This window comes from Petromyzon marinus, chromosome 25, assembly GCF_048934315.1.
Source record: "Petromyzon marinus isolate PM22_M1 ecotype Great Lakes invasive population chromosome 25, UKy_Petmar_22M1.pri1.0, whole genome shotgun sequence".
NCBI classification, from domain to species: domain Eukaryota; kingdom Metazoa; phylum Chordata; class Hyperoartia; order Petromyzontiformes; family Petromyzontidae; genus Petromyzon; species Petromyzon marinus.
The window spans coordinates 10198129-10210423 of record NC_133691.1 but is presented as its reverse complement, the minus strand read 5'-3'; the positions used below and the strand labels follow the sequence as shown (position 1 = coordinate 10210423).

The window sequence follows — 12295 nt, the reverse complement described above, 5'->3', positions numbered from 1 at the left end:
ACATTCTTCCTTTGCCTTCTTGCCTAAACACTAACCCTGATCCCACCCCCTCCCCACCATGTCATGTGTCCCCGCCCCTCACCTTCCTTTCTCCACAGAAATACGACGCGAGCCAGCTGCCGTACCTGCTGGGCGAAGAGATGCCGGTGGCACGGCCCGTGATGGTGACACGCTACGACCAGGAGCCCGAGGGCGAGCGCCCGCGCTTCCCGGCCCGGCCACCTCGTGACGGCAGTGCTGAGCCCAACATGAGCGGGTTCATCGACGACGTGAGTAGGGCGAGCGAAAAAGGGTGGACGCGCACGGACGCTCGTGGGAGAGTTGGGGGCACGTGCACCACCTGATGCGAAATGTCAACTCCACGCGCCAGTGAAACGATCGCTGCGTTTTGGTGAAATGAGAAACGTTGTGAGGCCTGATGAACGATGATTGGACTTCAGAGTACCCCAACCCTTGGTGACCTCTGCCCATTATCTAATTGGAAGTTGCCATGCCAGTCGCCCACTAGGGGGAGCGGCAATCAGTTTTGTGAAAATATTCATTTGTCCCAAGTTACATTGTTTTTTGTTTACAGTGAAAAATAGTGAAGCAACTATTGCCAGTTACAATCGCCCTAAGACGACCTTAACGTGCCCACGGTAAAGTTATGCAGAAAGGGGTCGTTGTCTTTTTTGCCTATCTCCATCCCCTAACATCCTCACCTCTCACTCCACCACGCAGAGCCTGAAGGCGGCCGACGGAGACCCAACGGCGCCGCCGTTCGACACGCTGCTCGTGTTTGATTTTGAGGGCGAGGGCTCGGTCGCCGGCTCCGTCAGCACCATCAACACGGCGAGCTCGGACGAGGATCAGGACTACAAGTTCCTCGACAACTGGGGACCGCGCTTCCACAAGCTGGCCGATATGTACGGGGGCACGGAGTGAGCACGGCGGAGGCCTGATGGGGGGGGGGGGAGGGGGGGGAAGACGAGCAGGAGGTGGTGGTTACGAGTGGTGCATGTATGCAGGGTATGGTGATGGATCGGAGGGAGATGAAGCGTTATAGAAAGAGGGGAGGGTACTGACGGGGATGCCGAGAGGAATTATAGGAGGCGAGTGATCATGGGGAGGTGTGAAAAATTATATGGGAATGGATGGGGGTTTCATACGGGTAGGTTAGGGTTCAAAGGAGATGGGACTAGAGCTTCAGTTGTGTTTGGGGGGGGGGGTATGGGATTTGGCAAGCAGTGGAAAGAAGTGGGTGTAAGGCTGTGCTGGGGTTAGGGTGGTGGTGTTGGGCTTGGAACAACCCTGCCTGCATTGGGAGGAAAGGAGCTTTAGGCAAAACTGGGTTGAAGATGACAAGAAAAAAATGTCAGGAACTATGGTAAAGAACGAACAGGGACGAAGTTAGAAGCTGTTACAATTAATTAGGATACATAGTTGAGTGGTTGTTGGGTTAAATTATGTAAACGAATAACATGGAGGATGTAGCAATATCAAAGAGGTTAAGAATCAGGAAGAGAAAGTGATGTTGTTTGCAAAATTATGGGCCGTGGAAGCAGTGATGTTAGTTGTAAGGTTAGGAGTTTGGGAGATGGTAGTGGTATTACAGAGGGTTTTCGATATTTAAAGAGGTAGTGAAAACATTAATGGTCTGGGTCAGGGAAAATCTGGGGGCAAAAAAAGCCTTTACTGGCTTGGCACAAACGGGGGATGCAGGTCGGCAGGGCATTCAACACAACGGTTAGGCACGGTACTCGCGTGGAGGTGATGAAATCCTCGGAGCACCCACCACCGAACAGAACCTGGGTGGTTCGGCCCACATGGCGGCACGGCAGCACCGTGGACATACAAGCCGAAAAATGCATCCCGTCGTTATGCATCGACACATGTGTGTGGACCGCCATGAAACGGAATGGGCCTTTTGAATATATTAGGACTGATTTTACCGTAGCCTTGCAAGTACTTTCGAAAGGCGTGCTTGTATTTTTAAGTTTCTTAATTAAACGAAACGAGGATCGTGCATGTATGCATTTTAATATAACGAGATTCTCCAAACCGAAACGTGCAGGGGTTCCCGACCTTTTTTGGATCCGTAGTCCACTGTCAACTCGACGTTTTCACGGACTAACATGCACCCAACAAACGAATGTGTTTTTATACATCAAAACTACTCTTGTATCAAGTATCCGCAAAAGTTATGTGGACCACTTCTGCCGCAGCCTTACGGTGGCAAAACGCCGGTGTCCCCGCGGGGAGCACAGGTTAGGAACCGACACGCTTAGTGGTTGATGGTCGTCTTGTTAAACAGGGTGCTGTGGGTTCTCTCATGTAGACACGCTTCGCTTGGTGCCTTTTTGTATGCGCGTGGATTTGGTGTTATTCGTCTGCATGTAGACTGACCAGAGTTGACGAAACTTTAATTCAGTTTTTGTATTGTCAGAAAGCTTGACTTTTTAAGAATGAGCCTTACAATAGCCATCCCTTATACAAAATGTACAAATGGTTGCTAAGATATGGTAATGTTATCAATGTTGCCTAATTGTACAATGCATTAATTGCAACTCCCAATCAATTTAAATAAAAAATGTTTTAAATGTTTTATTGTTGTTTTTATTTCTTATCACACTTATCAAATAACATTGAACTGGCAGAGCCAATCTGAATGAAACCCCCAATCCCATGGGCATCTACAGTATGCTAGCAATTTGAAAATAATGTTAATCTTTTAAGTGCTGAACAATCCTCGTGAAAGTTCTGGGGACTGCCATTTGTGGAAGGAACACTAGGTGACCACAGAAGATCCATAGCTTTTGCAGTATTTATTATACAATCCAGGCATTCAATTTTGAAAATAAGCACACTCCTCATTGCCTCCTCCCCCACTGCTACTGGGAGTTTCCCCACTCATTTGACAGCTACAGGGCAAGGAACAATGCACAGGACAAAGTTGCACCACTTCTTCCAGGCTGCACAACTGGTGTCCCATTAACGTCTATCCACTTTGATCGGTGCCACTATTTTACTTTTACACAAGCTTTTGGCGGTGTAAAGGGGCGAACTGGGAAATGGGCTATAGATCCAACAAGTCCATGTCAACTTACACCTCCCTTATTTTGGCGAGTTTAAATGCATGCCAATTGTTTTATCCGATATGGCAGATTTCCCTGCATGATACCAGGAATAGTAAAAGCCAGATAAGTGTTTTGGTTAATGTCCTGTAAATCTGTGAAGAACTGCAGCTGCTAGGTTGTGGACTGACAAAGGAATATACATTTCCATAATTTTAAAGCAAAACCTAAATTATCCATACCCATTAGGCATAAGTGGCCATGTCACTGGAGCACCATAATGACCGTAGTCTTTTTCACATCAAAAGTACATTGGCCACCCCCTGACACAGTCAAGGTGTGTTCAAGAATGAGAAGCAACATCTAAAATGTACTGTGATCTGTGGAATAATTGCCATCCCTGGAGTGACCAGCACAGGTCTTGATTATTCCTCCAGCAATCACGAATCAAAACTGCCCAGAAATACTAATTACCCACATTACCTGTGGGTTTAGATTTGGTTTCTATTTTACCAGCAAAAGGTAGTTTAGTGATTAAAATTATCATGCTACCTTCAGAAAATGTCTTGCATGGAAATAAATTATTTGTAACACATTGTATACCATGCTATTGGATGGCGTACACCCGACAGCCATCAGAGCTACCACATTTATCACAAATGGGGAAAAATACCATTATTGAACTGAATCGCAACCCTCCAAAGGGAGTGACTCTCCAAGTAGAGTTTAGCTTGATAGATGTGGTGCAAGCTGGGTGGTTTTGTAATTGCCACCTCCAGTGGCAGTAATCAATAGCAATAAAACCCAAACATTGTGGAACCACTTTCGATGTATTTGTATTATTTCCCTTCTACGAGACTTTACCGAAAGAACCAAGAATATTGTGGAACCAGTTGGTTCTGATTCTAAACAGGCAACCAGCGATGGATTCCCAGCCATGGCTAACATCAACAGCGAGTGATATCAGAACCCATCTTTTCGCACCCTGACACTAATCCAAACTAATGAGCATGTGGTTAATGACTGTCAACAAACCCCCATGACCGAAAGTGTGGCGAGGCTTTCACCCAGCAGTGAACTGATAAAGGCCTACATTTTAAAACAATTTAGCAGGGTGAGCACGAAAATCTTTGGGAGGTCTCGTCTCAATGGCAACAACGGTAGCAAGGTTGTTGCTTCCTCTGTGGTAGACAATGGGTGACAGGCAGCAGCAGTGTTCAGTACTGCAGGAGCGACTGCAGCATGTCAGCCTCCAGGAGCTCACGCCCTCGCAGCTCCACAAGCTCGATCACCACGAGGCACTGCAGCACGGTGCCGCCCAGCTTCTGGATGAGCTGGACCGCGGCCGCCATGGTGCCTGTGGAAGGAGGGAGTGGGGGGGGGTGACACTGCAAGTGTAAGTGATTGCATGAGCTGACTGGACGGATGGACAATCTGAAAGATGGATAGTCCGATTGAGAAATGGTGGTGGGGGTAGGATGGATAGATAGATATTTAGATGGACAGGCTTCCTTCCTGAGAGACTGGGCACATACCCCCTGTGGCGATCAAATCATCCACGATGACGACGTTCTGTCCAGGCTTCAGGGCGCCCATCTGCGCCTCCACCACATCCTGTGGGACAGAGCGTAAAACGGTTATGGAATAACGCGGCTCGGCGAGAGCACAACAAGGAGCAGCGCGGTTCCAGTGCGGTTACAGGTAGATTGGGGGCTTTGACAAAAAGCCTTGGTTGGAGGAGCAGAGTGCGATTAAGAGGCGATAGATGGGAGTGAGATGAGAGGTAGCAGAGTGGATAGAGGGGAGTAAAGTGAGATGAGAGGGCAGAGGTATGCAGGGGACAAGTCCCTGCAGGATTTTGAAGAGGGTTAGTGCAACTTTGAAATTGATCTGGGATGAATCGGGAGCCATTGGAGTGACTCAAGTATTGGGGCCATGTGGTCTCGTTTACGGGTGCGGAGTGTGGCAGTGGCGCTGCCTGTAGCATGGGAGCGGTGTTCCAGTTGCGGTGGCAGTTGGTAGAACGAACCTGCCCATACTCCAAGGTGTAGCTGACAGCGATGGTCTCGCCAGGCAGCTTGCCCTTCTTCCTCAAGGGGATGAACCCGACCCCAAGACGCGCCGCGAGCGACGGGCCTAACAAGAATCCACGAGCCTCCAGCCCTGCATGCACGCAGTCACGTAATGATTGAAAATCGATACTTCGATCGGATTACTACAATAGCGACATATGCACGCGTCAAATCGTGAAGGTGTAAATTGATAATTCAACATGAGATTTTGGCTGTGCAGTCATTGGCAACTGGGCTGAGTACACCAACTCACTAAACTTGAGAACATAGTTGAATAATGGGCGACTGAAACCCGGACTCGAGCTCAGGCTTCTTGGCGGTGCTGGGTTAATGCTTTGACACAGCCATTGAGCCCCCTGAGAGCCACCAGGCCATCTCTCTTCGTGAAAGTGTGTGAATGATGCCACCAGACAACTGTAAAATCCATGATGCTCATTACGAATGTAACTAGTCATTCCTCAGCCACTGTACGAATTGTCACAATAGAGCATCAAGATTCCGTTCAAGAAACATTTATATTTTGCATAACTTCTTACTTATGCATCGGCCTATAAGCAGCATAGCATCACAATAAGCCATGATCTATACTCTACTGGATGAAAGTCTCCCAAAGCTGTTGCTAACTCTCATAATCCTGTGATGCAACAATACATCCAACTTCCTTCACACGAGCAGATGATATTGTTCAGTCTCCATGGTAGATGTTCTCTCTGGAATGCTACTTGAACATTTCATCTGGATATATTTAGCATGAAGCGGAAATGCTTTATTTCTGCTCGCATTAATCGATGTGCGGATTGGGATCGCATTAATCTATCGCAATACACGCGTTGGTTGATGCATCGTCACACAACTAACGCTCACAATAATTCTACATGCACATGGAATGCAAGCAAACAATTACAAACCTTAGTGGGAGGTTTATGGAATAATTACCCCACAATTACAAAAACTGCCATACAGCAGTGGAACCCACATGTGTCAGTTCAGTCTAGAACGATTCGTCTACCTCGTGATTCGATGATTTTCATAAGTTGCATTTGCAAAACCGATTATTTTATAGTTTGGTGAACGTAGCGATTGTTGCATTGTAGGACCATAAGAGATGACAACAGCTTGGGAAGGCCTTCATCCAGCAGTGGACCGATCATTGCTGATGTATGTAGCAATCTCCATCAGCTACAGATGTCACATCAACATAGAAGACATACGAATCTGAAAAGATGCGATCCTTAGTCATCTTGCGATGCATGTACTACTGGCTTTAGGTTCCATTTTAACCGATTAATCAATTCATCGTTACACCCATTGGTGCGCCTCTCTGCCTCGAATGTCTGCGGGCTTAGCGTTGACTACACCTACTGTGAGCGTTGTAAAGGCTTTGCACAAAACTACCACAAATGAGCGACTCAGGATTTAACATGCGTAATGACAAGGTGCCACCTGTTGGCCTGGAAGGGTAATCATGGGTATGGGCAAGGTTATGTAACAACCAATTGGAAGGGGGTCGTATCTGGGGTAAAGGTAAAAGGTAGGGTTAGTCGGGAAGCTCCGGGAACCTGCTCGAAGGTTCTGGAAGGGGGCGTGGCTTGAGGCCACGCCGAGAGGTATATAAGGGGGATGGGAACCGAGGGTTCAGGGTTGTTGCGGGGTCCCGGGTCCTGGCTGCGTCGCTTTCCCGCCGTCATCTCTCTCCGTCGTCCGGCCGCACGAAAGATCCTCTGCACGGCTCCCATCGCCGTCATCGTCACACCAGTCAGCCAACTGTGTGGTTTGGATGTAGGCGATGGGACTATGTAGAGAAGTCGGCTGTACGTAGCTAAAGTAGAGACGTGTGTATATATATTACCCAGTGTTGTGCCCAGTGAGAGGAGATGTATATATGTGTCTATCGGCCTGAGTTATGCCCAGTGTGAGAATAAATAAGAAGTCCTCTACACGACGTGTCTTGGAAGTCACTCATTACGCTTGTATGATAAAACCTTAAACCATTATTCCTGCCCACACAAGTTTGTCACCCATGGGAACAAGTGTTAGCACAAAAAGTGAAAAGCAAACTAATTTGAAAAGGAGGGCTGGAAAATTGCCAAAGGTGAGATGACGCTTTTTCTACCAACACAACCGAGCCTAGCCAGCGCAGGGCCCAGTGACTGTATAGGTGGTTTTCCACTGGCCATTTGCCGTGTTGAGCTGGAACCAAACCATGCTACCATGGCCTCATAACACATTTGAATCTGGCCCAGGGCCAAGCACAACCACAGGCAGGCTTAATAACGCGTTCATTGCGTGTGACGTCGGTACATTGTAAGGATCCCTGGGTTTGATCTTCCACGAAGCTCATGGTTCACCCTAAACCGCATCCACAAAAACCATGGCAGATGTGGATACTTGATGCACAAAGAGAAAATTAAAAAAAAAACTCTCCAGTGTGCGACTGTGGTTATCCAGAACAGACCGTACAACAAATAACGACTCAATGCCCCGATCCACAAATACGAAGGAGACATCAAGGCAATACACTCGCTGCTCCTTACGCTGTTATCTGGCTTGACCACCTGAATGTGAAATTGTAGTTGTTGCTCTGCATCTACATCAGCCATACGAAAGACTGAGAAAACAGTGTCGCCGCATCATCTACACATACGTCTCGACTCATCATAGGCATGTGACGTCAGCGGCACGGCTTGGGTACTGCAGTGGAAAAGCAGCCGTGCACCTCCCAAGTCGAGTTGGGCTGGCTCGGCTGGGCCCACCACGGCGCTGTACGATTGTACAGTGGCAGAGTAGCATAAAAGGATATTTACCCGCAATCAGGTCCACGCTGCCCACGTGTTTCTGCAGCTTCTCCTCCAGGAGCTCAATGACGGCATTGAAGGCCTCTGGGTCCTTGAGCAGGGGGCACACATCGCTGCCATGGCAACACAATCACGCGTTAAACAAAATAATCGGCAGTCAAAAGCGTGCACCGTCTACGGAGCTCAGTCAACCCAGCTGCACCTGACATTGGAGCCTGGTTAATAATGTGCTTTTGTACCATTTTACCAACTCGGAAGAAATTTCCGAATACCAAATCGTATTGAATGTGCCTAACGTCAGCTGAGTTTAGCTCAGCAGAGTTGAGAGCCTGTTTGAGAAACTTGGAATTATTAGGTGTAGTTGTAGACTTGGGTCGAGGCAGCCAGGAGATGGCAAGCCAGCAATGGATTATTGCGTCTATCCGTGTGGAGCTTTGAGTGTTACTTAAATGCGTGGTGGCCTTCCTCTGGGTACAGTGGCTCCCTTCCACAATCAAGAAGCACAACTCAACTGCATTGGTGAAACATCCCAAGGTGGGACCCGCCTGAAAAATATATATTTTTTTTTTTACCGGGAAAGAATAAATAAGTTATTAAACACGCTTAACATTACCACATCCCACTTGGACATTGCCTCTAGAAATGCACTCTGCACCAATGCAAAACTCTCGCAACACACACCTGGCTTACTGGCAAATACCGTCTCCCCAAAAAAGAAATTTCCGCAGACAATTATGTCTGTCTCCATGTATATCTCTGTCTCTCCCCATATATATAAAAAACACAAGTATTATTTACACAACCCATCGGTCTACACGACCTTGTGTTCGTTAATTATTTCGGTGGCATTGATTAAATCCAGTACGAACAAAACTCTGGAACGGTGGCCCTCAACATGAATGCAATGCAAATATGCCCACGGCAAAGAATGATCGTGCCAGAGTGAATGCAAATGACTATCGGAAGGCGATGGGTATAGGGAAAACACGAACCCAGGTCCAGACTGAAGTCTTTCTTTCGTACGGCATTTGAAGAAATAAATAAGCGACAGAGTTTACAACTAGTATGTTTTATTTTTCGATTTAAAGCTTTCGTGACTGCAAGGATTCATCTTCTTTGGTTCTGTCGTTAAGGTCACGTAGAATGAGAATAAAATAATAAAATAACACAATAAAATTCTCACGACGTTTCGGCCACAACAAGACGGCCGCTTGCGTTGTAGCCGAAACGTCGCGAGAATTTTATCGTGTTATTTTATTCTCATTCTACGTGACCTTACTGAAAGAACCAAAGAAGATAGTATATTTTAGTTTTGAAAGCCGTTCGATTGGTGTCTCTGGGGTCGTCCAAAGGCTACCTTACTCTCGTGTGTATCGCCGATAACAGCGCGTGCACTGTTTGATGGCAATGACATCGCATTCATTATAAGTCACGAACCGTACCCGTTTAAAAGGACGATCGGGTCACAAAAACACGAGAAATGCCCGACGATACCAACACAGCAATACACGAGAACCAGTGCAGTCATTTCACTCGTCGTCGTCGTCACCACCCCTGAGGAGGTGACATTACTTGACCGGTTCTGATGTCTTGACGTGGCCAACATCGATCAACAGGGCCAATTTTGCCCGGCTCCGATATACGGGGGGGGGGGGTGCTTCAAATAAATGTGAACACTTCTAGACTTGAGGTCTTTGTGACTGCAAGGATTATCGTACTCTTTGTTTTTTTGTCGGTTAAAGTCACGTAGGTAAAAAATAAATGAAGACAACTAAATTAAACGTCGTGATTTTAATCCGAAACGTCGTGATTTAATTGAGTTGTTTTCATTTATTTTACCTACGTGACTTTACCGAAAAAAAACAAAGAGTACAAAGCGTCCTTCTTCAGGTGGGGGACAACTTAGGGAAAAGCCAAATGTGAACACTTCTGAGAATTAGCAACAACACCACGATAAACGTGTTGCCTCCGGGCTCTGGCGTCTAGACCACCTGGAGAAAATTCCAGGCGTGTGCTGACAATTGATGGCGAACCAAGTGGAGACTTTTTGAAGCTATTAACATACATTTGTTATCATGTTACAGTTGTACTGTGCGTTCTTTTAACACGCTTTTATTTAACTTGTAGCTGTCGTTGTATCCTCAAATCTTGTTCACTCAATTTTTAACCCACTTCCCAATGTGGTATCGACTGCAAAACTCGGTATACTTATGTCATAGTGATGACAATACTATATTTTATCATTAAAAATAAAACATTCTTTTTTTTATATGTTACGTTTCGGCTTGACTTATTAATTGTCCACGCTCAGCTGACGTTGGCTGTAATTGACCACGGGCCCCTTACGTTGTGGAAAGCTTCGGTGCCACTTCCTAGAGTAGTGTAGTTCTTACATTACTAGTACGGTACATTTCATTAAAGCGTGTTTGAAAAAAAAGTTTTTTTTAATGACTTTTCCTATTCTTGGTTCTTTCGGTAAAGTCACGTAGAAGGGAAACAATAAAATAATACAAATATAAAAACAACATTTTTTTTTTTATCATTACTTCATTGTTTCCCTTCTACGTGCTGACTTTACCGAAAGAACCAAGAATATGAATCCCTGCAGTCACAAAAGCTTTAAGTCAAAATATATAACTTTTCCATTTAAAAACGACAGTCCCGTAATAAGCGTTAACATTTGTTTTGAAGCACTCTGTAGTTAGCCGAGTGCTGCCCTTAATGCGCGGCAGCGTTACCAGACGCCACAACGCAAAGCCTGCGACGGACGATTCATTGATTCAAATCCGATGTGCTGTGAAACATTGGAGGCGAGTGGCTTATCAAATAGTTCACCGTCATTCGCCAAACACCGTCAATACATCGGTCCTCTTCTTTGGTTCTTTCGGTAAAGTCACGTAGAATGAGAATAAAATAATAAATTGATAAAATAAAATAACACAATAATATTCTCACTAAATAAAGAATAAAATAATAAATTGATAAAATAAAATAACACAATAATATTCTCACTAAATATTATTGTTATTTTATTTTATCAATTTATTATTTTATTCTCATTCTACGTGACTTTACCGAAAGAACCAAAGAAGATGAATCCTTACAGTCACGAAAGCTTTAAATCGAAATTTACATCGGTCCTGTTATACATCTCTTATGTCATCGGGCGTTCGTCAATAACGCTGCCTTTAAAATAAAATGGGTGACGTTTCGGGCAGCGGGCCTTCTTCACAGCACATGATTTGACGATCGAACGACACGCTCACATACCTGTCAACCCCGAATCTGTGCCGACCTTATTACAGACCACTTCGAACCTTATCTGGTCACCCCGTGCCCTTATAAATCTCAACGTCCATCCTACAAAGTCCTAATCATCGCACGGGAGAAACACACGCAAACAATGATTTTGTTTTGCCCGTATTGAAACGTCTGTGGACCTGAACTAAATTTCCCTGCACAAGAATAAGGAGTTAAACCGTATGGGATCGACGGCTCTTCGCCCAAGCACCGCTTGCAAGATGTCCTCCGATTAAACGTCAACATTCGATGACGTTGGGCATCGCTATAAATTAACTATCGCGTTGTTGCTGCTTTTCTACTGGACTCCCTGGGATACAGTCGAGCAGCAATCTCGTGGACGACACCTTACCGAAATAAGACGCCGGGCTTGGGGAAGTCCGGGACGAGCCCGATCCTCCTCGCCACCAGCGCCGTCTTCTCGGCAGAGGTCTTGGCCACAGGCATGGCCACAGTGGCCACCCTCGCGCTTCCGCACCGCGTGACGTCACCGCGAGAGTTCCCGCCAAATCTCGACCCGCCCCTCCGCACCCCTCTCCGCCCCTCCCCGCCCCTCCCCGCCCCTCCCCACCCCTCCCCACACCTCCCCTCCCCGCCCCTCCCCGCCCCTCCCCACCCCTCCCCACCCCTCCCCTCCCCTCCCCGCCCCGCCCCTCCCCCCCTCCTCGCCCCTCCCCGCCCCTCCCCGCCCCTCCGCGCCCCGCCCCTCCACGCCCCTCCCCGCCCCTCCTCGCCCCTCCCCGCCCCTCCCCGCCCCTCCCCTCCGCACCCGTCCCCACCCCTCCAAATTGTAACAATTATAACCCAACACAAATGAATTGTAACGATGCATGGCAATCATCGTCGCCCCGACTGAAAACTTGGCGGGAAGCTTCCTTGTCGAGAGTCACGAGACTACAAGAGGGAGACTTTCCTGCGTTGGCAGTGGTGCACACGCACATTTATCATCAACAACAACAACAACGCTCACACACATTAGTCAATAATACAGTGGCTGTAAACAAACATAAAAAATAAATAGCGAACCGTTACTGCCTCTCAACACATTCAAGCAGTCAGCGCTGTCGCTGAATTC

At 46.9% G+C, this 12295-nt stretch overlaps 2 protein-coding genes across 2 annotated transcripts in view; one reads left to right on the top strand and one right to left on the bottom strand.

Annotated features, from left to right (window-relative positions):
• The window catches only part of LOC116945849 (B-cadherin-like), a 48135-nt gene extending 45551 nt beyond the window's left edge, over nt 1–2584 (top strand). The window contains exons 15-16 of the mRNA XM_032960456.2: nt 99–269; nt 721–2584. Coding sequence (XP_032816347.1) covers nt 99–269; nt 721–924 — 375 coding nt within the window. The 3' untranslated portion in view covers nt 925–2584. The remainder of the gene's footprint in view (nt 1–98; nt 270–720) is intronic.
• Nucleotides 2585–2785: 201 nt separating this feature from the next.
• APRT (adenine phosphoribosyltransferase) lies at nt 2786–11731 on the bottom strand. Its single transcript, XM_032960457.2, has 5 exons — nt 11573–11731; nt 7930–8033; nt 5083–5216; nt 4589–4667; nt 2786–4410 (listed from the first exon to the last, which is right to left on the bottom strand). Exons 1-5 carry the CDS (start codon nt 11665–11667, stop codon nt 4271–4273), a joined length of 552 nt encoding a protein of 183 aa, XP_032816348.1. The 5' UTR covers nt 11668–11731; the 3' UTR covers nt 2786–4270.
• Nucleotides 11732–12295: the final 564 nt, after the last annotated feature.

Coding starts and splice junctions, on each gene's coding strand:
- APRT (XM_032960457.2), bottom strand. CDS start 11,667: ATGCCTGTGGCCAAGACCTCTGCCGAGAAGACGGCGCTGGTGGCGAGG. Junction 5,217..7,929: donor CAGCGTGGACCTGATTGCGG/GTAAATATCCTT, acceptor GCGTGCATGCAG/GGCTGGAGGCTCGTGGATTC. Junction 4,411..4,588: donor TGATTTGATCGCCACAGGGG/GTATGTGCCCAG, acceptor CTCCTTCCACAG/GCACCATGGCGGCCGCGGTC.